A 26,595-nucleotide genomic window follows, 5' to 3' on the forward strand; every position below is an offset into this window, starting at 1 on the left:
ATGATCCAACTTATTTTAAAGCTGTGTGTATTTTCCAGAAGCCTCAGGGTTTGATTGAAACTAAATGTGAGATCTGATCCATTCACCAGAAAACACAAACTTTACTTCAGAATATTCCAGTAAAAATGAGCTGAAACATTTGGGAGAAACTATCAGTAAAATATGATCAACAGGGAAACTTCTAACATTCTGATTGTTGGAAATCAAATCTAAAATCCTTGAAGATCTGCTTCCAAAGGAATCTTTCATATTTGGTAGAATATTGAGGACAGAAATGGAAGGATTTCAGGATGAATTTATCCAGCAGATTCTTGATGTGTTTCACATGGATGGATGAAGAAAATCCAGCAGATTGACTGTGATGTGATTTGATGCTAAAAGGTGATGTGGTAAAATGAGTAGAGGAGGGGCTTTGAATGTCACTGATTTACAAACAACGAATGGTTCCATGAAATGACTTTAGAAAACAGGAACATTATCTGTGCTTTACCTTAGCGCCTCATCTTTGTCTCATTCTCTTTAACCCCTTAAGCTGCGGTCAATTTTCCCCTGAAATTTCTACTGAAGATGTACAGAAAGTAAATTGAATGCTGTTCTTGAACTGTTTGGAGTACAGGCATGGCTGGGGTCTCCTTTGAAAGCTGACAACCTACATTGTCACCCAGTGCAGTAAAAATTACTCTAGGTGCTACTGGCACAGAGTTATTTATGTTGGAACACACTGAATTAGGAGGAATTTTATTCTCGCCTAAATTTCTTCCCTAATATAACACCTGAAAATTAGTGTGGCAGCACTGTGACAGCTTGAAACACAACAAGGCAACAGCCTGGGGTCTTACATAGTTCAGGACAAAATTTCAGAGCAATACTACAAGAAATGAGTGTTTCACACATGTTTTTGTACTAATATGCCCAATTATGTCAATTTTGGACACCCTATGTACACCCTGTGAAAAAATGGTATATCGTCGTTTATTAGCGCTTTTTCACACTATTTTCACTCCAAAAACTCATAAAGAACTAAAAAAATCACTTCAGATAAGCTTCAGTGTGGATCTTGATCTGAATCAGAGGCACAGACGGAGACAGAGAAAAGCTGCAGCTCCTGCAGAGCCGGAGGTGTGAAAACTCACACTCGGCCGCTAAAGCCCGCCTCGCGGCTATTCAGCAAGCTCATTGGCGACATGCCCTGTCAGTCAAACGTTTCCTCCGACGTGTTTTGCATCAGAATTTCAGGAAGAGATGTGAGTCAACAGATCCATCGGCCATGGCAACCATAGATATATCTATGATGGCAACGGCTGGCTGTTCCGGGTTCGGAGGCAGCGATGAGTCACTTGATTGGCTGAAACGCGGCTGGGATCGAAGACAGAGGCTCCAGTCGCCATTTTCTGACCGAGATCGTGAGGATAACAGAAGGATTCATAAAATTATGGATAAAAATGCAGTGACTTATGGAACGCGCAGCGCCACCGTGCGCCACGTGGACGCGCACGGAGCCGAGCGATTTGTGGATTATTTACTTATTTCTTGACATGTTTTGGGCAAAATATGATACTTGCTCGTATTGTCTGGATGACTACTCTTGGATTATGGCCGGTTTTTGTGGATTATTTTCATCGTTGATCGGTAAAAGACCATCGGAAGGTGAGTTATGCCCTTTATGTGTCCCTTTAAACTTTTGTTGTTTGTTTTAGAAATGTGTTTATATCGCCCGCTGTGGTAATCACATCTGAAAGTGGTTTATACCGGCGGATTCATGAGACTCTAAGCTTTCCATGGATGTATAGTGTTTCTATCGTCCTGTTTGAAGCTAAAAATGGTTTTTGCCGTTAAACTTCAGCCGGCCATCTTGGGCCCGTATTCGGGCCCGTGTGATTTCCATCCTTTAAATGATCACATTTCCACATGCAGCTGTTCTTCTACTGGAAAATGCTTTAGAAGCAGAACTTCAGTCCACACAAAGCTACAATGTGAAAGAACAGGAGGATTTGTACAGGAGGAAATGTGTCTTTGTGAAGGATTGGATGGAGAAAGGAACACATTGAATGGATGAAGATGTTCTAGTGATTTTCAAACTAAACTGACTTCAGATTGCTGCTAGAAACAACATTCTCTGCTAATCAAAGCTGTTCCAGTGATCAAAGGAATGTTCCAGAATTCATCTGAACTCCTCATTCTAACACGCTGTTTATTGACAGATCAACATTTTTAGACGTTAAATGTTAGAACAACATTGTGAGATGATCAGGAACTAAAGAATGTTTTCCTCTTCCTGCTCAAAGAAAAGTTGGATCTCCAACATTTCCACAGACCGACTCTATCAAAGTCACAAGCAGATATTTGTCTTTTCCTTTCTGAGCTGAAATGAAACAAGTTCATTTCTAAACTCTTTCTGATGTTTCTCCATGTAGAGAATGTTCCAGAAGGAGATTTCATGTGGAGAAGAACACATGCACATTGATGGAGAAGATGTGAACCTCCAGAACATCTGTTCTCCTCCTGAACTATTGTGAGGAGCTTTAGGGACACAATCATGAATGGTTGCTAACAAACAACGTTCAACCTGTCTTTGAATACAATTCTATCAAGTTTGCTCTCTTTATGCACAACAAACATCTGGAATTTATGTGGAACAATAGAATGAGAACTGGTGAATTTTAGACACACAAATGTAGATTTTTGAGGCTGCTCTGAGTTTGAAACTTTTCTTTTCCTCCTTAATCAAACTGTCAAATAGAAGTTCCTTCAGACTGTCTCAGATTCTCATGTTATAAACTGATTAACCCCTGAGAAGTTCATTTCTTTGAAGCTGTCTGATTTGATAATTCTATGTTTCTTTCTTTTCTGCTTCTCTTCTGCTTGGACCAGTGGAATTGTAGGACACAGTTGGTGCCTATTTGTTGTTAAATTATGCTTAATAAAAGATAAAACAACAAAAAACTTGGGGAGCCAAATATCCCAGAATGCATTTAGACCAGCAGCAAAGACCGAGGAGGAAACTTTCAGAGGAAACTCAAGTATTTTGGGAATCCTGCTGTTATTGTGACACTAAATGTAGTTTTCAGATGATTTGAGGTGAGAAAGTGGTTGTAAAAACGTCCAATCTGTGGTCAGTTTCTCCAGATGAAGCTGATTAAAAATGAGCTCCAACGGTTTCAGAGATGTGAGGTCCAGGTTAGACAGCTATGATGGACGGTCAGCCTCACTGTAGAGCTCCTTATCTGGACCAGACTTTACAATCTGCTGCTCTGACGCTTCTATGGTGCTTCAACAGGATATTAGTAGTTTATGTTGATCTAACCGTCACACTTTGACCTCACACTTTATTTGGATTGTTCACAGAAAAATCAGTTTGAAAGAAGTTCAAGTTCACAACTTTAGATTGTTCATGTTTTACTCGCTCACTGACTGTGATCATAAGAACAGATAGAAATTAAAACAGAGAATATCATTTATTTACAAGTTTTGTTTTTGAGTCTTTTAACGACTAAAAATATGTAGTTTTTGTTCTAGTCTTTGCAGTTCTTTATATTTGCTTTTAGGGCTAAATTTAATTAAATATAATTAAAAATGGAGACAAAAAGATAAAAAATAAAAGCGTCAGTTTTACTGCTTTACAAAAGATATTTTTTCTGTTTTCATTTCTGTCGTGGAAGAGGATAAACGTTGATTATTCAACATGGAAAATTAAATTCCACTTATCAACAAATAAGCAAACAAACATGAAGATCAAAGTGTGTTATTAGTCATTTATTGAATAAAAAAGAAAGTTAGAATAGTTTAAAAGCCACAGGCAGAGCAAATAAAAGTGGAGAAAGATGTATTAAAAAAATCATTGATCTTGTTCAGAAAAAATCAACCACTGCAATGAAAATAAAAACTAAGTTAGACATTGATTACAGCACAAGATCTGTTCAAAGAATTTAGACCATGGAAGGGTTCAAATACACCACAATGTGAGGAAAACCTCCTTTAACGGCCAAACACAACATTTATAGAATTAAATAGGTTAAAAAATGTTGAATTTACAGAGTTCACTGTAATCTGGATAGTCCTGGTGGGTTTAAATTCTACTGGAATCATATCGATGCTGAAAACATTTTTATCCAGAGAAAGCTAGGGTTATGGGAGATGTGATGGAAACATAAAATCTGGTAGAATTTGTTGATGAAACCAGAAATTCAGAATCTTATAAAAAAAATAACGGATTGAAGCACTTATTTATTGTAAAAATGAAAAATGGATCCATCAATAAGACATAAATGACAGAAGAGCACAGAATACTTTGGAAAGAGTGATACAGATGAAGGAAGTTCTTATTTCATCACTAGAACAGGACTTAAAGACTCACATCAGGATCAAGTGTGGCTGCGCAAAAAGCTGATTTTCACTGGACAATAATGTGTGAAAGTCTGTCAGCAGTTTGGAGATTCACTGCTTCCTCTCTCATTTCACACTTTGTGCAGCTCAAATGCTTTTAGTTCAAGTGAGCATCAGAGGAACACCACATCCTGATTTTCACTCTCAACATTTGACTGGAAAAAGACGCAAACACCACATTTGGCTCCTGGAAGAATCACAACTTCCATCTTTGAAGAGGAACAAGTTTACAAGGAATCATTTAGAAGGATTTGAAAAGAAACACATTTAATCCATGAATGTGAAAACATGTTTGTGAGGGACAGAGTCATGGAGAGACTCAACTATCTGTTCAACACTGTTTCTGTACCAGGAGGAGACTCTGGAGACTCAACTCAGCACAGAGACACTGAGGAACCAGACCAGACCCAGAATCCAGGATAGAGAGGTTGAGTGAATGTGGTGTTGAAGGTGTGGAGGTGGATCAGAGAGTCAGAGGAGACTCTGTAGAAGGACAGAGTTCCAGCAGGAACGTCCACATAAACTGAAACTCTGTGAGAGACTGAGGAGGACCTGATGGACATTTCACTCTTATTGTGCCAGACATAGTAACCACCATTAGAGCAGATCAGACTCCAGGACTGATCATTAGATCCAAACCAACAGTCATCACTGTCTCCTTTCCTTCTGATTCCTCTGTAACTCACTGATATTTCAACGACTCCTCTCCACTCCACCTCCCAGTAACAGCGACCAGTCAGACCAGTTTCACACAGCAGCTGCCACCAGTCAAATCTGTCTGGATGATCAGGATACGGCTGATCCTTCTGCACATTTGTCACCTTCCTGTTGTTGTCAGACAGTTTGAGGTTTCTGTTTACTGTGTTGGTGTCGACTGTGAGTTGACAGGAATCTGATGGAGAGAACAAACACAACACAGCTGCAGTTATTGATGGATCATGTGATCAGTATTAAAGCTTTGATGATGACCTCAGAGATGGGACATTTTGAATTTGCTTGAATGTGCTGCTTTGTTTCCATCAATCCATTAAAACACACTTACACTTCCTCAGACCTGGTGTCAACCATTGGACTCCAGCAGGCGTCACCCTGAAAGGAGGAGGACGGTCAGAGCAGCAGAGACTCTTTCAGCAGCACACATGGACGTTACATGGCTCTCACACTGTTCCACTGATAAAGGACCAGTCCAACATGGAGACACAGACACCTGAATGCAGCATCTCTAAAGTCCTGTCCTGTGCTCATCACGTTCCAGCTCAGTTTACACTCATTATTCATCTTCACTAATTTATGCTTCCTCTGTTCATGGAGCTAGGCTAACAGTTCACCCTTCTTCCTGTCTTCATGCTAAGCTAGTGTTCCCAAACTGGTTTTGTCGGCTTTTGAAACGTACTTGGACAGTCTTGGGTAAACAAATTGTATTCAGAGTCCGGACCAACTCTGCGGTGGAGAACGAGGAACTTTATTCAAGCATTGCAGCAGACTGTACACAAATTCAGCTTCTCCACAGCACATTTGGATCTACTTCTCTGTTTGGACCAGAACATGCGCTGTGACTGCGGCTGCACCGACACATCACCCTATCGATGGAAAGGGGCAGGCTTGGCCTGCGACACGAGGATGATAGTTTCCTGAGAGTGTCTGTCTGTCTGTACCTGAGAGTTTCCAGTCTACAGTGTGGATCCTCCATTTTAGCTCTCAGCATCTTCTCTCCTGAGTCTCCTGGATGGTTGTAGCTCAGGTCCAGCTCTCTCAGATTTGAGGTCTTCAAGCTCAGAGCTGAGGCCAGAGAAGCACAGCCTTCCTCTGTGACCAGACAGCCTGACAGCCTGCACACACAAAACAACACAAACCTGAGGGACAACAGTTGACTGGATGTTTCTCACTTTTAATTTTCTTCTTTGTCTTTCAGATACATTTTGCTGCACATTTCATGCATCTCAAGCAAATCAGCAATGATTTGTGGGATTTAATCCTGTCAAAAATAAGAAATGATTCTACTCAGGTTAACTGTTTATCCACTGACAGAAATAACATCAATTTCAAAGTGTGAGTCCTGACCTGAGAGCTTCCAGTTTACAGTGTGGACTCTGCAGTCCAACAGAAAGACGCTTCACTCCTGAATCCTGCAAGTTGTTGTTACTCAGGTCCAGCTCTGTCACACTGGAGGACTGGGAGCTGAGGACTGAGGACAGAGCTCCACAGCTTCTCTCTGACAAATTACAGCCACTCAGTCTGAAGAGACAAAAAGCACATTATACTGATGAAACAGCAGCAAAATGAAAAAAGACCTTCAGTCTCCAACTACTTACACAACTTTCTTGGAGGCTTTGACCACTGGCAGCAGCCTCAGAAGAACCTCCTCTGAAGCAGAGTATTTCTTCAGGTCAAACACGTCCAACTGTTCTCCTGATGACAGTAAGATGAAGCCCAGAGCTGACCACTGAGCAGGAGACATTTCATCTGTGGACAGACGTCCTGATCTCAGGGACTGTTGGATCTCCTCCACTAGAGAAACATCCTTCAGTTCATTCAGACAGTGGAACAGATTGATGGTTCTCTCTGCAGACACATTCTCATTGATCTTCTCCTTGATGTACTTGACTGTTTTCTGATTGGTCTGTGAGCTACTTCCTGTTTGCGTCATCAGGCCTGGTAGTAGATTCTGATTGGTCGGCAGTGACAGACCCAGGAGAAAGCGCAGGAACAAGTCCAGGTGTCCGTTTGGACTCTGTAAGGCCTCATCCACAGCTCTCTGGGGGAAAACTGTTGGATCAACTTTCTCTCTGAACAGTTTTGACGACCATGATGTTGTTTGTTGTTGTTCTTCCAGCAGGTTGATTCCAGAGTTGATGAAGGTCTGATGGACATGAAGAGCCGCCAGAAACTCCTGAACACTCAGATGGACAAAGCAGAACATTTTGTCTTCCTGTTTCCGTCTTCGCTCTGCTTTGAAGATCTCTGTGAACACTCCTGAGTACACTGAGGCTTCACTCACATCAATGCCACTTTCTCTCAGATCTTTCTCATAGAAGATCAGGTTTCCTCTCTGCAGCTGTTCAAAAGCCAGTTTAGCTAATGACTTCATGAACCGAATGCACTTCTCTGGACCGTACTTTTCTTTTGTGTGACCAATCTGAAATCTTAGAAACTCTGTGTACATCTCAGTCAGGGTTCTGGGCAGATCTCCTCCCTCTCTGGTTTCCAGCAGCTCCTCCAGAACTGTAGCAGTGATCCAGCAGAACACTGGGATGTGGCACATGATGTGGAGGCTTCGTGATGTCTTCATGTGGGAGATGATGCTGCTGCTGGCCTGCTCCTTGAATCTCTTCCTGAAGTACTCCTCCTTCTGTGGGTCAGTAAATCCTCTGACCTCTGTTGTAGTGTTGACGAGGTTTTCAGGGATCTGATTGGCTGCTGCAGGTCGTGTGGTTATCCAGAGGCGAGCTGAGCGCAACAGGTTTCCACTGATAAGTTCCCTCAGCAGGACTTCTATTTTAGTTGACTTTGTTATGTCTACAGAGGGAATGTTGTTGACATCAAAGTCCAGATGAAGGCGACTCTCGTCCAGTCCATCAAACACAAACAGCAGTTTGAATCTGCTCTTGTAGTAGCTGCTGTTTCCTGATGATTGCAGAGCTGTAAAGATGTAATTCAGAGCCTCCACTGTGACGTCTTTAGTTTCTGGGATACAGAAATGAATGAGCTCTGCCAAACCAAACTCTTTTCCCTGCAGTGAATTCAGGGCACGGAAAGTGAATGGGAAAATAAGATGCACGTCTTGATTGGTTCTTTCTTCAGCCCAGTCCAACACAAACTTGTGCACAAGAAATGTTTTTCCAATCCCTGCAATCCCATTGGTCAGCACTGTTCTGATGGGTATGTCTTTTCGAGAACGATGCTTGAAAATGTCTGTGGGTTGGATCTGTGTCTCTGTGTCTGATGGCTTCCACACCTTGTCAATCTGTAGGACCTCATGCTGTGTGTTGACGTGCACGTCCCGGCCAGCTGTGATGTACAGCTCTGTGTAGATATCAACCAGACGCTCCTCATCTGTTGCCCACCCCTCTGTTGTAACCAGAAATGTGTGCTGGAAGTTTGACTGAAGCTTCTGTTGGTAATATCTGATGGGACGTGGTTCTGGTACCGGAACAGTCTCATCTGTGTCAAACAGGAAGGGAACAGTGTGAGGTGTGTGTCTACAGAAATCGCTGTTGTTGGAAAAACACAAGCAACTAAGCAACTAAAAAGTGGTTGGACATTTAATTACTCACCTATAACAGTCACAAGCCAGCCAGTGGAATTTAAACCCTCCAGGGCTATCGAGACTAAACTATTTTTCATCTGAAAAAGTAATATTTTCCTATTCATCTCTGTAAATTTATTGTTTTAGCCTATTCAATTGTGTAAATATTTTTGCTTGAACGTTAAGGAGGTTTTCCTAAAATGTGTGTGTATTTGAACCCTTTGATGGTCTAAATTCCTTGAATAGACCTTGTGCTGGAATCACTGTCCAACTTAGTTTTTATTTTCATTGCAGTGGTTGATTTTTGGGCTGCTCAGTAGTGTAGTGATTAGCACTTTTTCCTTGCAGAAAGAAAATCCCCGGTTCAAATCCCGGGGTGGGCCAGGGATCTTTCTGCATGGAGTTTGCATGTTATCCCTGAGCATGCATGGGTTTTCTCCGGGCGCTCCGGCTTCCTCCCACAAAAACATGCTGAGGTTAATTGACTCGTCTAAATTGCCCGTAGGTGTGAATGCGAATGTGATTGTTCGTCTGTGTTTGTAGCCCTGCGACAGACTGGCGACCTGTCCAGGGTGTCCCCTGCCTTCGCACGAGTCAGCTGGGATAGACTGCAGCACCCCCGCGACCCGAGTGAGGATAAAGCGGTGTGTAGAGAATGGATGGTTGATTTTTCCTCAGCAAGATCAATGATTTTTTAATACATCTTTCTACAATTTTATTTGGTCTGCCTGTGGGTTTAAACTATTATAACCTTCTTTTTTATTCAATAAATTACTAATAACACACTTTGATCTTCATATTTGTTTGCTTATGTGTTGATAAGTGGAATTTAATTTTTCATGTTGAATAATCACAGCTTTTTCTTCTTCAGACAAGATTTGTCCTCTTCCCATGGCTAAAATTAATTTTAAAAATGAAAATAGAAAAAGTATCTTTTGTAAAGCAGTAAAATTAATGTTTGTATTTTTGTTCTTATCTTTTTGTCACCATTTTTAATTATATTTAATTAAAGCAAATATAAAGAACTACAAAGACAACATCAAAAAACACATATTTTTAGTAGTGAAAAGACTTAGAAACAAAACTTGAAAATATGTAATATTCTATATTTTAATTTAGATTTGTTCTTATTATTATACAGTCAGTGACTGGGTAAAACATGAACAACATAAAGTTATGAACTTCAACTTTAACTTCTTTCAAACCGATCTTTCTTGAAACAATTAAAAAAAACTGAGGCCAAAGTGTGATGGTTAAATAAACATAAACTACTAATATTCATTGATATACAGTCTGTGCTAATATCCCAGTTTAACCGCTATAGAACCGTCAGAGCCAGCGGCAGATTTCAAAAAGTCTTCCCAAGATAAGGCTCCTCTTGGCGGCTACAGTGAGGCTTTCCATCCAGTTTTAGCTGTCTAACCTCTCAAACAGTAGGAGTAAATTTTTGATCAGGCTTTTCTTGATAGATTGACCACAGATTGGGATATTGTTTTTTTGGCTACCCAAGTCTCCATAATGTGGGCAGAGTGAGAACACTTTCGGGTATTTCATCTGTTCTTGGCCAGATGTGTACTTTGAATTGGATCAGTCCTTGGTCTCCGACTGATGACGTTTCATGAGTACGCAAGAACACAAGTACGGATCACAGACTGTACAGTCTATAATATAGACAAGTATGCATATTGAGAAATGGCCGATGTTTATGGGTCTTGTCCTGATTGATGCACCAAAACACCAGCAGCGCATTCTGAGATTTGTAGTAATAGTGGTGCATGTGCTATATAATACCAGTGGGCAAGCTCTAGTAGTATTTGTTGTTGCCTTGTGGGCCTATTATAATTACATTGAGGGCCAAATCTGGCCTATGGGACAGAGTTTGATACCTATGCTTTCGACAATTGAACCTAAAAACAGAGAGCTGGACCAGCAGCTCAGTTCTGGGCTCACTGGGGCCCTTATCAAAGTACACTGCAGTCAAAAGTTTTAGAACGCCCCAATTTTTCCAGTTTTTCATTGAAATTCAAGCAGTTCAAGTCCAATGAGAAGCTTGAATTGGTGGTGAACTGCCAGAGATAAAAAAAAGATAAGGTTACCCAAAACTGAAAAATAATGTACAGTTCAGAATTATAAAAAATGGCCTTTCTCGGGAACAAGAAATGGGTTAAAAACTTCAAGCAATGGAAGTTGATCAAGCCTTGAAAGTTGGAGCTACCAAATCATACAGGAGTCCCAACTTTCCTAGATTCCTTCCAACCCCCTCTGTCTGCATAAAGTAGTGTTGGAACACACTGTAGAACCCTCCAGAGCATTATTTGAACAGCATTGTACTGCTGAAGTAGTGTGTTGCTACAAAAAATGGAGAAGAAAAGGCAATTACCTATAGAAGACAGACTGACCATCATAACACTTAAATGTAGGTCTTTCCTACAGAGAAACTGAAGACAATCAAGGTGTCACTGAGTACAGTTTTCTTCACCATCAAAAGACACTCAGAAACTAGCTTAAAATGGACACCAGTTCAGAAAATTGGATTTGAGGATCACCAGCCATAAAACTGACCGTTCTGCTACAGCTACACTACAACCTGCTGCCTCATGCAACTCCATAGACAACCACTGTTCTGTGTTTTACAACCTGCTTAAACTCAGCTTCCATTTCAGGCATGATGAACTGCTGCCATCTTTCTTTACAGACCAAACAATCCATCAGTTTTACCTTCAGTCTGAGGAAGAGGAGGCTGAGTCTGAGAGGAGGAAGGTTCTCTGTTCTCTGAAGGTTCTCCAACATCACTGACATGCACTGACAGACAGAGATCACGTGTTATATTCTCCACTGTTTACTGCTTTCATTCATTTCAGTTACAACAGACTTAGAAGGGACTTTACGTTGACATTTATTCACACGTTTATGGTGTTGATTAACTCAGGTTTTCTGACACCATCATGCATCTTTCTGACTGTAATGATATCATGTTGTTCTTGTCCTGTGACTGACCTTCTGGTCCTGAGCTGCTGGCAGGAATCCTCTGCAGCAGATCATTCCTGGAGATCTTCTCTAAAACCACCCTGGTCACCTGCACAGCTCTCTGAAGTCCATAAGTCTCCACCATCACATCCACAGTCTCACACCTGTCTAGTGTCTGTAGTCGGCATTTTGTGATCGCTGGGAGGTCTTGAACATTGTTGGGCTGCTTCAGGAACCACTGGAATGTAGACAGCTGATCATCTCTCAGATCCTCCAGGATGTTCAAGAGCACCTCTGACGTCATCGTGGCTCCCTGATAAAATCAAAGAAGCAGTTAATGAACAGTTGTGTTGTTGACAAAAAGGAAACTCAAAACTACAAAAATTGTAAAAAATAAATAAATAAATGAATAATAATAAAAAAAAAAGACAAATTCAGGAACAACATGCCTAAAATGAGATGCACACAGGTAAAAATGAGACAAAATAAGACAGAAAACAACAAAAATTAGATAAACTAACACAAAATATAAAAATGAGAAATGAGACAAATTAAGACACAAAATGACAAAAATGAGATTAACACACAAAATGATAAAAATTAGACAATTTGAGACAAAATAACAAAAATAAGACAAAATAACAAACAAAATGCTGAAAATGAGACAAATAAAGTCAGAAAATAATAAAAATTAGTAAATTTAGTCCCAAAATGGCAAAAAATGAGACAAATTAAGACACAAAATGGTAAAAATGAGACAAATTAAGGCAGTAAATGCTGAAAGAAATGAAGATGTGCAGAGCTCAGACAGAGAAAGGGAAATCAGAGACTATCTCTGGTCCAGCTGGTCTTCATGAGATGAATATTACTTTAGCATTATGTATCTGAGGATGAATCTTTCAGACCTAAATATGATCTGATGAAGTTCATCTTTTCATTTTAAGATCATAAGTAGACCCTTAATTCTTTAGAATATCCAGATATCGGAATTATAGAGTGAAAAATGGAAGAAATGTCCCAAATAAAGAACATGAATCCTAAAAGCTGCTCGTGTCCGTATTCAGCTCTTGTAGATCCATGTCGTCTTTATCCTGCACTGGCCTTGATCACTAATAGAAGTTATGAGTGTGAATGGAGATCCTTGTTCTACTTCTGTTTTACTACAAACATACGGTTCACACAATGTTCTAGTTCTACGTGTGTTGTTGAAAAATCAAATGTTCAAAGCATTTCCATCCTACAACTGTTGAACTGAAGTTCTGCTGATAAGAACAACTCATGTTTAGAACTGCCTGACAAACACAAATGATATTTACTGATAAAACATTGATTTCAGCATCAGTTTGAGAACTCCTGCTGGTTGGAAACACCCCAACATGTCTGAAGATTTGGTTTTAGGGAAAAAAAATATTTATTTATTGTTTTAATTGTGCCACAACAACATTGTTTTAGAGTTAAAATATGACGAATGATTCAATCAGTTTTATGTTCTATAGATATATAAAAGATAAAAACCAGTTTAAAGTGTCTTTCACTCACATTCAGACGGAGAAAAGGAGCTGCAACATGAAGACGGTAAAATCAGAACTCACTTGAGGAACAGGAAGGGCCGTGACATCACTGTTGTCAGGGCAACGAAGCAGGAAAAAGATTTCTACATGATCTGACAACTTCACAGAGGGAACTAGCTGCTAAGCCTAAATGGAGACAGCTACTCCTGTCATGGTCCCACTCCTGCTCTTGCCCTTTTTCCTCTTTTCCCTCCTGTCTCCCTCTCCCGGTCGCTCGCCCTCTGGCTACCAGCTGATTGCTGCTGGGTTTCAGCTGCAGGCAATCAATCCAAAGTTAATAAAAATGATCTCAAATAATTAAAATATTTTAACAGCAAAGTAAATTAATAAAACCATCCAGAAACTTATCTGTTTTATCTAACACATCAGAGAACAAAACAATCAACATAATAGCAGCTATTTTCGTACCTGTTTGAATAAAAAATAAATGAATCACACGAGCTGGTGTGCTCGACATTCACATGATAAGGGAGGCTAACTGTGAACACCCACCTGTGTGATATGGACGCTCAGACAGGTGATCTGTTTCCTGGAACCAGTCAGGACTCCACCTATGAGGAAGCAGCAGGCAGACTTTCACAATAAGAGCACATTTTACAGGCTGATTCCCACTCATTTCATGTGACCGATTAGTTCTACATTCAACCTTTTTCATGTCACTCAACATCCAACACAACTTGTACAAACCCTGTGCTTCATGAAACCAGAAGCTTCATCAGGCTGTAAATCCCTGACAGTTAACATTCCCTGGAATGGAATCACTGGGACAGAACCAACATCAGCAGAGATCACACTGATGCACATTTCCCTCAACATGTCTGCTCTCAGTCTCATTTAATGCTGCATTTAAGAAACGTCTGAACATTTCTAGCATTTGGTTTCTTCAAAGTGTATCAGGTGAACTTTATTTCACTTTAAATATTTTCCCCTCTGCTAGACAGATCAGATCACAGGTTGTGATTGACAGATAATAAGAACAACTCATGTTTAGAACTGCCTGACAAACACAAATTATATTTACTGATAAAACGTTGATTTAAGCATCAGTTTGATAATTTCTGCTGGTTGGGAACACCCCCAACATGCAGAGCTGGACTCGGGCAAAAAATCAGCCCTGGCATTTGTGGCCCAGACCTGGTCCACTGAATCAAGCACTAATTGTTGAAGGCAATGACAAAAAAACTGAGAAAGTGGTAAGAGTTTAAGAACATAAATTCAAAAACATCTTTCGAGACCGATACAAGCTTGTTGACAAGTTGGAAAAAATTGCAATCCAGTAGAATAGGGATATTCAACTAAAATTCAAAGTGGTCCAGTCTGAGAAAATGTATTAAAGCAAAGGTCCAGATAAGCATAATGTCCAGGCTGAATTAGTGCGATATATGTTGATGTAACCTGGTAGTATTATTAGCGTCTGCATGTAATCAGTCACTGACCATCAAATCAATTTCAGTACGGCAATAGTTTTTTAATAAATAACTTTTTATATAACTGTACATCTAAAAATAAAATACAGAACTTAAAAAAATGAATGAACAACCTGAACTAACATATAGACATAGATAATACCTAAATCTAAAATGTTTTTTTAAAGTTGAACTTTTTTTTTCCTGTATCATTTCACTGCCCTTATATCTCTGCTGCTTACTGGGAGAACCGAGCTGCAGGTTGTCCTGCCAGTGTCTTGTATCATGGTCTGAATGGTGTCAGGGCCGTTCTCAAACACACCTGGAGCTCAGTGTCACTCTAGAACGATATTCAGTTTGGATTGTGTTCATAGTTGAGAAAGCTGCCTCTCAGCTGTATGTTCAGAAGAACATAGTCAGCATGTACAGGACTATTTTTTCTCAGTGTTGCGCTTTTTGTGTTTCTATTTAGTCTGTCCCTTGCCTCTAAACTATTTTCTGAACACTGAGCTTGCGTAGCGGCTACAATGCAGACTTCATTGGCTGAGTAGCATCACATGGGATGTCTGAATTCGTATGTAATTGGTTTGTGTGTTTTCTGAGCTGGAAACCAACGGCATAAACACTGGAAAAGCTGCGCTGTGAAAATAGAAGCGACCCGTGAAATGTAAAATCTGATTAAAATGTATAACTGACAGGTCCGTGTGAACCTGTTGACCAGCCCCAGGAGACACTGGCCCCCCGGGACAGTGCCCAGTATGCCAGATGCAGTCCACCCCTGCATGTCTGAAGATTTGGTTTAAATTTATGTATAGACTCAAAGTCACAACAAATGATGTAAAAATAACTCCCCCAAAATGCAAAAATCAACACAAAAAAGGTGCAAAATCACTTTTTAAAAATGCCTGAAAAACATAAAAAAGACAGTTGTACCACAAAAACACTCAAAACAGCAACAAATGATGTAAAATAACTTCGAAAGACTGCAGTCATCACTAAAATGTGCAAAATCAACACAAAAGGTGCAAAATCACTTTTAAAAATTGCAAAATTAACTTTTAAAAGCCACTAAATTACCATAAAAACACTCAAAATGCCATCAAATGCTGTGAAATAACCTCATAAAGACTGAAATCAACACAAAAATGTACAAAAGCACTGCAACAAAAGATGAAAGCTTGTCTCAACATAATGAAAAAATGTGCAAAATCACAACAAAAATGTGCAAAATCAGTTTTAAAAAATGCAAAATTGAAATTAAAAGTCACTAAATTTCTACAGAAACACTCAAAATACCAACAAATTATGTGAAATAACCTCATAAACACTGAAATAAGTGCAAAAAAAGTAAAAAAAAAAATCACTTCTAAAAATGCAAAATCAACGACGACTGTTTTGACAGGAACAGATGAGTGCGCAGTCAGATGCTGAAACAACAACACGTGTTCTCATATTTTTGGCTTTTAGATCTGAAATCTAAACAAAGTATGTCATAAATTTATTTTACTGAACAGTAAAAACAGCAAAACTATGAAACTTTAAACTTCATATACTTAAACATGACAATGTTAATGATAATATGATATGATAACGATAACTTTGAAGAGCATTTAGGTCTGACTCCATCCCATAATGCAGGAAGTCTCTTTAATTTATGTCCAAATCCAAATGAAATGAATGTGACTGATTGAATATTGTGTGTAATAAATACCAATAAATAATCAATGTTCCGATTTGTGGAAACAGGCCAGACATTAAAATGCATTTATGCATTTTCTGCATAAATTTGAACAGTTTGAGTCATTTTTGCACAAGTTTTAAGCAATTTTCAACAAACTTTAAGAATAGTTTGACATATTTTAACTAATTTTACCTAACTTTGAGTTATTTTAACAAATCTTGAATAATTTTGAGTAATTTTGGACAAATTTCAAACTAATTCCAGATCACATTCAGACTATTTAAAGTCATTTTGGACAAATTTTGAGTCGTTCTGGAATTTTTAACTCACTTTGGAGTAGTTTTGAGTTATTTTGGACCAGCTCTGGACTCATCTGACCACAGAATCTTCTCCACTTCCTGGCTGTCCGGTTCTTGTGTTCTTGGTCCAACAACGCCGGGCTAACCTCTGTCTCTCATTGGTCAGAGGCTTCTTGACAGCCTTGTAGGACCTTCAGCCATGATCTAAAAGTCTGCTGGAACACTGGACACCAGTTTGGTTTGACCACTGCTGCTGAAGCTCCTGTCATGTCAGTGCCTGGTTTTCCATGAGGATCAGGATGAGGTCATTTCTTGCTGAAGAAACTCTTGGACGTCCAGATGTTGGTTTGTCTTCCAGCTGTTGGTTGGTCTGTATTTCTGCAGAGTGAATCCAACTGCTGAAGGACTGCATCTGGACTTCCTGTTCATGTGGTTACAGCTGCAGCCTTCCTGTCTGAGAATCTGGGTCTTCACTCATGTTTCCTGTTTTAGGTTCTTTGAGTGTTTTTTGTCTCTGAAGAACTTTCTAATGTGCTGCTTTATAAAGACACAAAGCAAAATCACCCAAAACTCAACATTTCTTCTGTATTTTTGTGGAACCAATCAGTTTTCAGGTTTTAATGTCTTTTTTAGGATGTGTTTAGTTTTCTGGCTGTGACTGAACTAAAAGAAATTACACTTGAAGACCTCAGAGGGATTCTTAATGCAGGATTTCATAAATGCATGGGGAGTCCCAAAACTTTGTTCCACCACTGTTTGGTCAACACAATGTTCTAGTTCTACGTGTGTTGTTGGAAAATCAAACGTTCAAAGCATTTCTCTCCTACAACTGTTGAACTGAAGTTCTGCTGATAAGAACAACTCATGTTTAGAACTGCCTGACAAACACAAATGATATTTACTGATAAAACATTGATTTCAGCATCAGTTTGAGAACTCCTGCTGGTTGGAAACACCCCAACATGTCTGAAGATTTGGATTTAGGAAAAAAAGATTTATTTAATTTTTTAATTGTGTCACAACAATGTTGTTTTAGAGTTAAAATATGACGAATGATTCAATCAATATTATGTTCTATAGATATATAAAAGATAAAAACCAGTTTAAAGTGTCTTTTACTCACATTCAGACGGAGAAAAGGAGCTGCAACATGAAGATGGTAAAAGCAGAACTAATTTGAGGAACAGGAAGTGGTGTCACATCACTGTTGTCAAGACAACCAAGCAGGAAACCTGATGGATCAGTTTGTGGTGAGTTAGAACAGAACTCTGTGAAAATGTGTGTTTGGGAACATTTTCCATTTCTTTCTAATTCTGTAAATATGAAGCTTTTAGGAAGAATAAAGAAGAATCAATCCCAGAAGTGATGACTCCATTTCAACACTAAATGTCCTGAGAAGCTGTTTTACAGGAACTACAGTCAGAGAGGGAATCTACACTCTACATGTCACCTGAGGAATCCAAACCTTCTCTGGCTTCATCTTCTTCTTTGTCTGCTGCTGTGGACTTTAATCCACTCCTCATTTCAATGTGGAAGCTCAATAGTTTAGTGTTCTGCTCTCCTTTAGTCTCTTCTTGGATTTGATCACTTTATGACTTTTTCTGGCTCTTTGCTTTAAACCACTTCCTGTCGTTTTTCCACATTCATGAAAATGTCCTTTAGATGAGATGAATCCAATCAAACTTTGAAGAATTTCACTCATTCTTTCCCATTTCATTGCTTCATTAGTATATTTGACTCTCATAATTCCACACAGTTTGGTAAATGTCACACTTTGAGCCTCTAGAGCCACAACATCACTTTGTAAATTCTGTTTTTAAGGATCATTTAATGTCCTTACAACTGAGAACCTGCCTCACTAATTCACTTTCATGCTGTTTTAATGTGAAATATTGAACATTTTCCTCCATTTATCTGATATCTTCCAGACGAAATCAGCCAACAGTGTCTAAAATCACTGATTGTAGCTGCTCCACTGTTTAGTTGTGTGTTTTCTCTCCATATCTTCAGAATAATTCCTCCTCTGGTTCTTCAGGCTGTTTCCAGTCCAGCAGCAGCAGCGCCCTCTGCAGGTTGGACAGATAAAAGCTTCCAGCATCTATCTGCGATTCCCAGCTTCTCCCATCCAGGAACTCGCCAGGCCCCACCCTGCTGACTTCTAGCAGACATTGAAGGAACAAAAAGGGATGTGAGCAGTTTTCTGAGAGTCCATGTTGAGCAGCAGTGGAGGCTGGATGTGAGGAAGAGGAGGTGGATCAGCTGATGCTGCTTTGTTGGCTTTAGATTCAGATCCAGGATCAGGTGAGCTCAATCAGTCCATGAAGCAACTGGCAGATAGTTTGAAAGCATCAAATGTGAGCAGAATCCCAGAAGAGCTGAGTCATTTGTGGTGCTTTAGAAGAGAAATCCAAAGTGATGCAGGTTTGTTCTGTGTGGTCTCTGCACTCCTTCATGTTGGAGCTGAGATCAAATCAGAAGGAAAAAGCTCAAAGTTTTCATGTTAGGCTGAAACAGACGCTGCTGATGCTGCTTTTAAAGTGAGCTTGGCTCCATGAACCAGTTGAAGATTCTCTCTGAGGGACTTTTAGTTGAGATGTTTGCTGCTGATGATGATCCATGTAGAGCACATCTTTAGTCCCAGCATCATGAGGAGCATTAAAGAAGGAAACATGGATTCATGTGGAACATTTACAACAAGCACACCAACACTGTCAAACATCTGAGGGAGAAAAGACGCCAGTGAGTCTTTCTGCACTCAACTTTATCTGACAAGAAAACAAGCAGAAAAGATGGAAGTAGAAACGGCAGAGGAAATCTCTGAGAGAGATTTGTGTAAAAGGCTGTAAAAAGCAGCTTTGGATCTTGAAGAATCCTCAGATCGGCTCATTTCCAGTCTGATGAGGTCAACACCCAGACAGCTTTAATTTGAAGGGACTGAACAGGAAAACAGTGAGACTTTTGACTTCTTTCAAAGCTGTTTCACTGGAATCATGTTTTAATACGAGTCATTTTAAATACAGACACGTGAAATGAAAGAAAACACTCATTAAATCAATACTGAGCGTGTAATGTTGAATGAACTGATCCATCATCTGGTGTTTGATCTCATTTAGAATTCACAATAACATAAAATACAGCTGTAGTCATTAAATTCAGACATTTAAAATCTAAATAAACACATTTTTTAATCAATGAAACCTTTAATTCATTGAACACAGAAAACCATCCTTTAATGTCTTCCCTTAAAATGAGCAACATTTTTAAAATATAGCTGCAAAGTAAAAGTTTCACACTAAAGATGAATCACTGATGAACATTTAATGGCATTAACTCAATTATTATGAGGAAACAGAAATCCATTTCTAGTATTTCTATCAAATATATTTATGTCTGTAAAATATCCTGGACATCAATAAAAATGTCTGCAGAGTGAAATATATGAGTCCATCTAAATGGCTCCTTGTATTGGTGCCACACTGGCCAATCACTGGAGACAAAACATGAATGAAGAATTCAGTGTCCTGGAAAAGGTGAACTCCTCGTCTGTGACACCATCCTGGATCCACGGTTCAAAGAGGTTGGCTTTAGCAATCCAAAGGCTGACAGGGAGTGTTCTAGCCTTATTGAAGAGTCAACAGAAGATGTTCCTCTGGAGAATTCAGCAACATCTACCAGTGAAGAGAACTACAACTTGTGGGCTTTGCTGGACAGCATGTAGAGTCTCAGCACCACACCGGCTGTAGTGGAGATCCAGAGGTTTGTATATGGAGTACTGCTGGAATATCAGCTGTTTCATTCACTCAGTCATTCATTGCCTTTCTGTGTGTCTCAGGTATTTAAATCATTTCACGGTGAGAATTGATTAGGTGTGGATTTTTATTACCATTTGTAATAAATGTAATCTCAGTATTATCCTGCAGTGGCCTCGGGTTATTTCCTGATATCACAACGTCATGCCAGAAATTCATTAATTGGTGACTGATGTGCCATTTCTCAAAAGCTGAGTGACAAAGATAATGCTGCAAAGCCCCTTCTTGCTGATGTCATCTTTTAAATAGACTAGGCCCATGTAACCCAACACCTTGGTGGGAATGCACTCAGTCAAGCCGATTGTTTCTGCTCACATACAGTTTCTTGTGTGAGATAAGTATGGCCTGGCTGCAGAGAGAACAACAAGGCCTTAAAAGCGTGAATGAGACATCGACTGTCAACGCCTCGGTTTGTCAGATTCTTAACCAGATTCGTGCTCAAGCAGCGCCAAAGTTGACGAGAATGAACATTGTAAACAGCAGTGTGTACGTGTGGTGGCTTTCCAGTAAGATATGGTTTCTGATATCACATCATCCCAGACTAATATTCAGACTATTAGTCAGGATGTGATGAGCTGAGCTGGTGCCTGCTGTGATTCATGTAGCAGCTTCTGAATAGGCAGCATAAATGTTATGGCACAGAGGATGTGAGTCAGGACAGAGAGAATCCAGTTCACTGGGCCATTACTGCAGACCTGGGTGTTGGGAAGGTTTTTTCCCCTATAAATAAGACTAACTAGTCACAAGATTCAGTGTTTGAGGGACAGCTAGTTATATAGTATGGACGCACAGAAGGCACAATGTTAATGCTCTGTTTGGATCACTTCATGTATTACATTAAGGTGATAGTTTTAAAAGTTCAGTTAAAAAACCTTTAAAATCTGTATGTTTTTTTTTAAAGTAAAATAACAGCAAATATCTGTAATTTTTAGTTTGAAATAAAAGTGCATTTTTACATTCACACATCATATAATAATAAATTATTATTTGTATAAAATATCATTTTTGTGTGTTTCTCTTTACAATCAACATGTAAATTAATACTTTTTTCTAGGATTTTACTGGAAATTATTGGTAGTTTAACAAAAAAAGTGAAGTTATGTAAAACAGTTTTAAAATATGTAGAATGTTTTTATTTTACAATTTAAAAATTGTGTAAGATAATAAAATGTTACATTTTTAGGATTTGGATATCTTTAAAATGTTGTTTTGTTTTGTAGTTTTTGTGTGTTTTGTTGATTTCAATCATTTAATTCAGTAGGTACTATTTTACAGCCAAACGTTATAAAAGGACAAATCACAATTTAAAAAAAACAGACTTTTGATGTGGACATTTTGCGCAGCCTGTTTTTCACAGTTAATATGTGAATTTTAAAAATAAATCTGGGATTTTTCCTCGTTATTATTTGTAATTCTGTAAAATGATTAACTATTGCACTATTTTTGCAAAGCCAAAAATAATGCAAAAACTTCCAGTCTTCACCACAGTTATTATTGAAAACCAGCATTATGAACTAAAGTGGTTGTTCAGTGGCTAAATCTGCATCATGCATGTGCTGAGCCACAGGTTTGTGCAGAGCAACAGGTCAATCAGAAAGCGACCCTCTTCTCTTTGTTGTCCCTCATCCTCCCAACATGCTCTGGTTGGTTCCTTATTTCACTTCAAATCTTTTGACTGCATCTAAAGTTCTGCTTAAAGCTCATTTGGGGCAGTTGTCCTACTCAGGCACTCATCAGCGGTGCTGGGAGGTGATACATCCATCTGCGCCTGTGACGGCCGCTAATCCTTGACAACTGTGCCCCTCTGGCACCGTATCCGTTGCACTGCTGCTTGTGTGATACAATAGGCTCCCGTCCTTTGTCCTTGAAATTGTTTGAATTAGCACAACGGCGGGGGCTGGGGTTGCAAACATCAGAGTTACTCAAAAGGATTGACAAAATCACATGAGCATGATAGCTTGGAGATGGTAGACGTGTTTGACAGATAATCAGCAGTAAAATCGATACAAGTGACAGATATAGAATCAGTGCAGCCCTTTGAATGAGTCTAACTTTGGACCTCTGCTAGTGTGCTGTGCAGCACAGTGGGCAATGTTTGATCAGTGGTTTATGTCAGAACTGATCCCCTGTAGAAGATGGACTTGTAGTGTGTTTTTAAGGGATCACTTCTATTAAAATCTGGCCTAAGTTGCCTTATGCCTTTATACCTTATTTACCTTTATGAAACATGTTTGCACTTTTATTCAAATCAAATTAAATCAAGCTTTATTGTCATTTAGCTGTAAATACAGCAGAAGTGCACACAAGATGAGCGAATGTTTCTTCAGGATCCAGTTTGAAACAATTAAACTTTACAGTAGAGAAAAAAACTTCACTTCATTTTAGTTCATGTTTTTCTACTTCATTTATCTTTAACATGCTAATTTGTCCCAGACAGAGCTATACAATGCGGTACTACACTATAAACATTTACAAAATGAACATTGAGTTAAAGCTTTGTGTTGGTGCACAATGTTGTATTATATTACACCACTAACACATCATTCTGGGACATTAATGTTCATGCTTTTAATCTTGTTACTGCTTTAGAACTGCTAACTGCCTGATTTACTCTAAAGAAGCTTGTGTCTACATTTATTCACTGAATTTAAAGTCATTTTTTCTATTCCATTTATCGAGTGAATCCTTTTTAATAAGTCCTTAAAATGTGTTGTACTGTTTATGATTGATTTCTTTCTTTTATTTCAACTTTTTTTAAAAATAGATTTATAAACCTATTGTATTTTGACTGATGCACAACAACACAACAAGCCCTCAAAACAAATTTTTCACTTCCAGCACTCATTGCAAAACTCTCAAACCTGTTGTGCTTGCTGATCCATGATCCACTGAACAAATGCTAAGTAGGTGTGTGTGGCTGCATGTATGAGTGTGTGAGCTTAGATAAGCCACACGCAATCACTTGTCCCACCACCAAACTTGCAACATGTCCTAGTTGGACCTTCCAGCAGCTGCCCAGCCCTGTCAGCAAGAGGTGACTAGAAGAAAGTCTTTACGTGATCCTAGATCCAAGCAGATCATGTGACCTCTAAAACGCTGCTATAATCCAATGTCCAAGTCTGTTGTGCAGGTCACTTTGTCTTGGTAAGTTAAATCTAGGAATTTCTGTGCCATGCCGGTCAAAGCATTAGCAGCAGTTCTTGACAGGGAGAAGAAGTGGTTGACATTTGGAGCAACATTTGCCAGACAGCTCCACGGTATGTTTCTATGGATTGAACATGGAGGTAAAGTAAACTTAGATTAGCCATTTATGTAAATGCTCACACCCACTTCCAAATTCAGCTCTCCCAAGTCAAATACCCATCCCCCTCATCTTCTCCTCCTCCTCCTGTCCTTACCCCAGGGGTGTCCAAACTTTTGTCACTGAGGGCCACATACATAAAATATAGGAGGGGCTGTACCACTTACTGGAAATTAAGTATATAGCCTTAACTTTAGTCTATTAAAGTTAGAATAATCATCTAAAAGTGGTCAAATATGTTATATTGTTGAATATAATTAAAGACAAAACTGCCTTCATCACATCTTTCCACAAAGTGATATTGATGAGCCTATTGATTCCACATTCTCATGGTCTGCAGTCTTTTTTTATAACTTTCTTTTCAGACTTTGGCTAGAGTCATTTTGTTGTTTATAGCCTGTATTATATTTTGAACTGCTGGTATTGATTCAGATTGTCCTTTGGTGCACTGGAATTATACAGGGTAAACTAACTTTATTTTGTTCTGTTGTTGTGTTATAACTTAGTACTGTGTTTGATGATCTCTGTCAGATGAGAAGATGAGGTGGAGGACAGTGGAGGAAGTTCCATGGTGTAATGGTCATCACTCTGGGCTCTGGATCCTGGTGTCCCTGGACTTAATGGAGATGATAGGGGATGAAAAGTTGTGTGCATTTTTCTGACCACCAAGCCTGTCCTCCAGTACCCACCAACTTTAACCTCCACCAACAGGTGAGCAGAGACTCTGCTGACCTCAGGAGAGCTGCACGGAGCAACAGGGAGAGACGGAGCTCCAATGTTTAAGTGATTAGATAAATGCGTAAAGCAAGGGTGGGAACACGACAGATGTTTGTATGTGAAGCCAAATTTTGCGCTTTCATCACACAGAACAGAAAGCAGGAGCACAGGAGTTGTCATGGCCGAGTGGTTAAGGTGATGGACTAGAAATCCATTGGGGTCTCCCCGCGCAGGTTCAAATCCTGCTGACAACGTTCGACTCTTTTCCGCAGTGGCGATCTATGAAATAAGAAGAGATGATGTTTAACTGATGATCTCATAATAAGCGTGTGAGAATGTCCTGATTTGAATATCATGTCATTTCTGCACAGGCACTCACCTTTGATATAGAGGATGTGAGTGATGCTTTCAACTGTCATATGTTTCCTTCTACAGTGCATGTATGAGGCCCCAGCTTCAGACTCTGACATCTCCATCAGTGTACTTCTTCAAGAATTTAAACCCACCAGGACTATCCAGATTACATTTAACTCTGTAAATAAACATTTTTCAGCCTGTTCAATGTTATAAATGTTCTGTTTGGCCGTTAAAGGAGGTCTTCCTCACATTTTGGTGTATTTTAACCCTTCCATGGTCTAAACTCTTTGAACAGATCTTGTGCTGTAATCAATGTCTAACTGAGTTTTATTTTCATTGCAGTGGTTGATTTTTCCTGAACAAGATCAATGATTTTTTAATACGTCTTTCTCCAGTTTTATTTGCTCTACCTGTGGGTTTCAACTATTATAACTTTTTTCATTTAATAAATGACTAATAACACACTTTGATCTTCATGTTTGTTTGCTTATTTGTTGAAAGTGGGATTTAATTTCCATGTTGAATAATCACAGCTTTTTTATTTGGACAATGTTTATCCTCTCCATGGCAAAAATGAATTGTTAAAATGAAAATAGAAAAAAAGATCTTTTGTAAAGCAGTAAAACTAATGTTTTTATTTTTGTTCTAATCTTTTTCTCGCCATTTTCAATTATACTCAATTAAAATATGCCCTGAAAGCAAATATAAAGGAACTACAAAGACTGAACAAAAAATACTTATTTTTTGTCGTGAAGACTCAGAAACAAAACTTCAACATAATATTTTGTGTTTTAATTTATATCTGTTCTTATTATTACAGTCAGTGACTGAGTAAACATGAACAAATTAAAGTTATAACTTGAACTTCTTTTCAAACTGATTTTCTCTGAACAATAAAAAATAAGTATTGAGGTCCAAAGTGTGACGGTTAGATCAACATAAACTACTAATATCCTGTGAAACGCTATAGAAGCGTCAGAGCAGCAGATTGTAAAGTCTGGTCCAGATAAGGAGCTCTACAGTGAGGCTGACCGTCCATCATAGCTGTCTAACCTGGACCTCACATCTCTGAAACCGTTGGAGCTCATTTTTAATCCGCTTCATCTGGATAAACTGACCACACATGGGACGTTTTTACAACCACTTTCTCACCTCAAATCATCTGAAAACTACATTTTGTGTCACAATAACAGCAGTATTCCCAAAATACTTGTGTTTCCTCTGAAAGTTTCCTCCTCGGTCTTTGCTGCTGGTCTAAATGCATTCCGGGTTATTTGGCTCCAATCCTCACTAGTCTGGTCTGATGATCCTCCATAATGTGGGCGGAGCCAGAACACATCCAGGTATTTCACTGGTTCTTGATCAGATGCTGCTTTGAACTGGATCAGTACTTGGTCTCTGACGGATGATGTTTTATAAGAACACCAGAACTTAAGTACGGACAAGTACGGTTTTCTCCTGATTGACGAGACAAAACACCAGCAGAGCATTCTGGGATTTGTAGTAAGAACAATATGCGATATAATACCAGCGGTATTTTCTCTGAATTTTTTTGGAATTAAATATAATCTAGATGGGAGATTTTCTTTGGAATTTAAGTGTTTTCTCAGTAGCATGACTGTTAGGAACCATTTCAGCTCCTGTTAGCACCTTTATTTATCCCATTGTGTGGTTTCCAGACTTTATGCTAAGCTAACTGGCTGCTGGCTGTAGATATGTGCTGTCAGTCTCATCTGTGAAACATTAGCATTACATTTTTTTTTAAGATTGCTTAAGCACGGTTTTGAAAACAGGGCTCAGAATTTCAGATCACTACACACAATTAACACAACCACACACACAATATGAACAACACCTC

General features: G+C 39.1%; 2 protein-coding genes and 1 non-coding gene across 6 annotated transcripts in view; 2 read left to right on the forward strand and 1 right to left on the reverse strand.

The window, feature by feature from the left end:
- The window catches only part of LOC127531945 (NACHT, LRR and PYD domains-containing protein 12-like), a 172,155-nt gene extending 153,342 nt beyond the window's left edge, over window positions 1-18,813 (reverse strand). Inside the window, exons 1-9 of one of the 3 annotated variants that reach the window (XM_051942485.1) lie at window positions 17,677-18,813; window positions 13,136-13,718; window positions 11,627-11,909; window positions 11,348-11,431; window positions 6,696-8,544; window positions 6,445-6,618; window positions 6,039-6,212; window positions 5,426-5,472; window positions 3,739-5,275 (exon numbers count right to left, since the gene is read on the reverse strand). In XM_051942485.1, coding sequence (XP_051798445.1) covers window positions 4,758-5,275; window positions 5,426-5,472; window positions 6,039-6,212; window positions 6,445-6,618; window positions 6,696-8,544; window positions 11,348-11,431; window positions 11,627-11,900 — 3,120 coding nt within the window. In that variant the 5' untranslated portion in view covers window positions 11,901-11,909; window positions 13,136-13,718; window positions 17,677-18,813 and the 3' untranslated portion in view covers window positions 3,739-4,757. Of the gene's footprint in view, window positions 1-3,738; window positions 5,276-5,425; window positions 5,473-6,038; window positions 6,213-6,444; window positions 6,619-6,695; window positions 8,545-11,347; window positions 11,432-11,626; window positions 11,910-13,135; window positions 13,719-17,676 lie in introns of those variants that run through there. The other 2 variants (XM_051942484.1, XM_051942483.1) reach the window with 2 other exon arrangements.
- The window catches only part of LOC127531987 (gastrula zinc finger protein XlCGF8.2DB-like), a 387,969-nt gene extending 362,992 nt beyond the window's left edge, over window positions 1-24,977 (forward strand). Inside the window, exons 5-6 of one of the 2 annotated variants that reach the window (XR_007939218.1) lie at window positions 24,195-24,374; window positions 24,816-24,977. Coding sequence is in view for 1 of the 2 variants with exons in the window: in XM_051942845.1 (XP_051798805.1) it covers window positions 24,195-24,206 (12 nt within the window). In the remaining variant the exon portion in view is untranslated. Of the gene's footprint in view, window positions 1-24,194; window positions 24,782-24,815 lie in introns of those variants that run through there. The other variant, XM_051942845.1, reaches the window with a different exon arrangement.
- On the forward strand, window positions 24,553-24,634 carry trnas-aga (transfer RNA serine (anticodon AGA)). The gene has a single exon. It is a non-coding gene; the product is annotated as a tRNA-Ser (tRNA).
- Window positions 24,978-26,595: the final 1,618 nt, after the last annotated feature.

This window comes from Acanthochromis polyacanthus, chromosome 22 (assembly GCF_021347895.1).
Source record: "Acanthochromis polyacanthus isolate Apoly-LR-REF ecotype Palm Island chromosome 22, KAUST_Apoly_ChrSc, whole genome shotgun sequence".
Classification (NCBI taxonomy): Eukaryota; Metazoa; Chordata; class Actinopteri; family Pomacentridae; genus Acanthochromis; species Acanthochromis polyacanthus.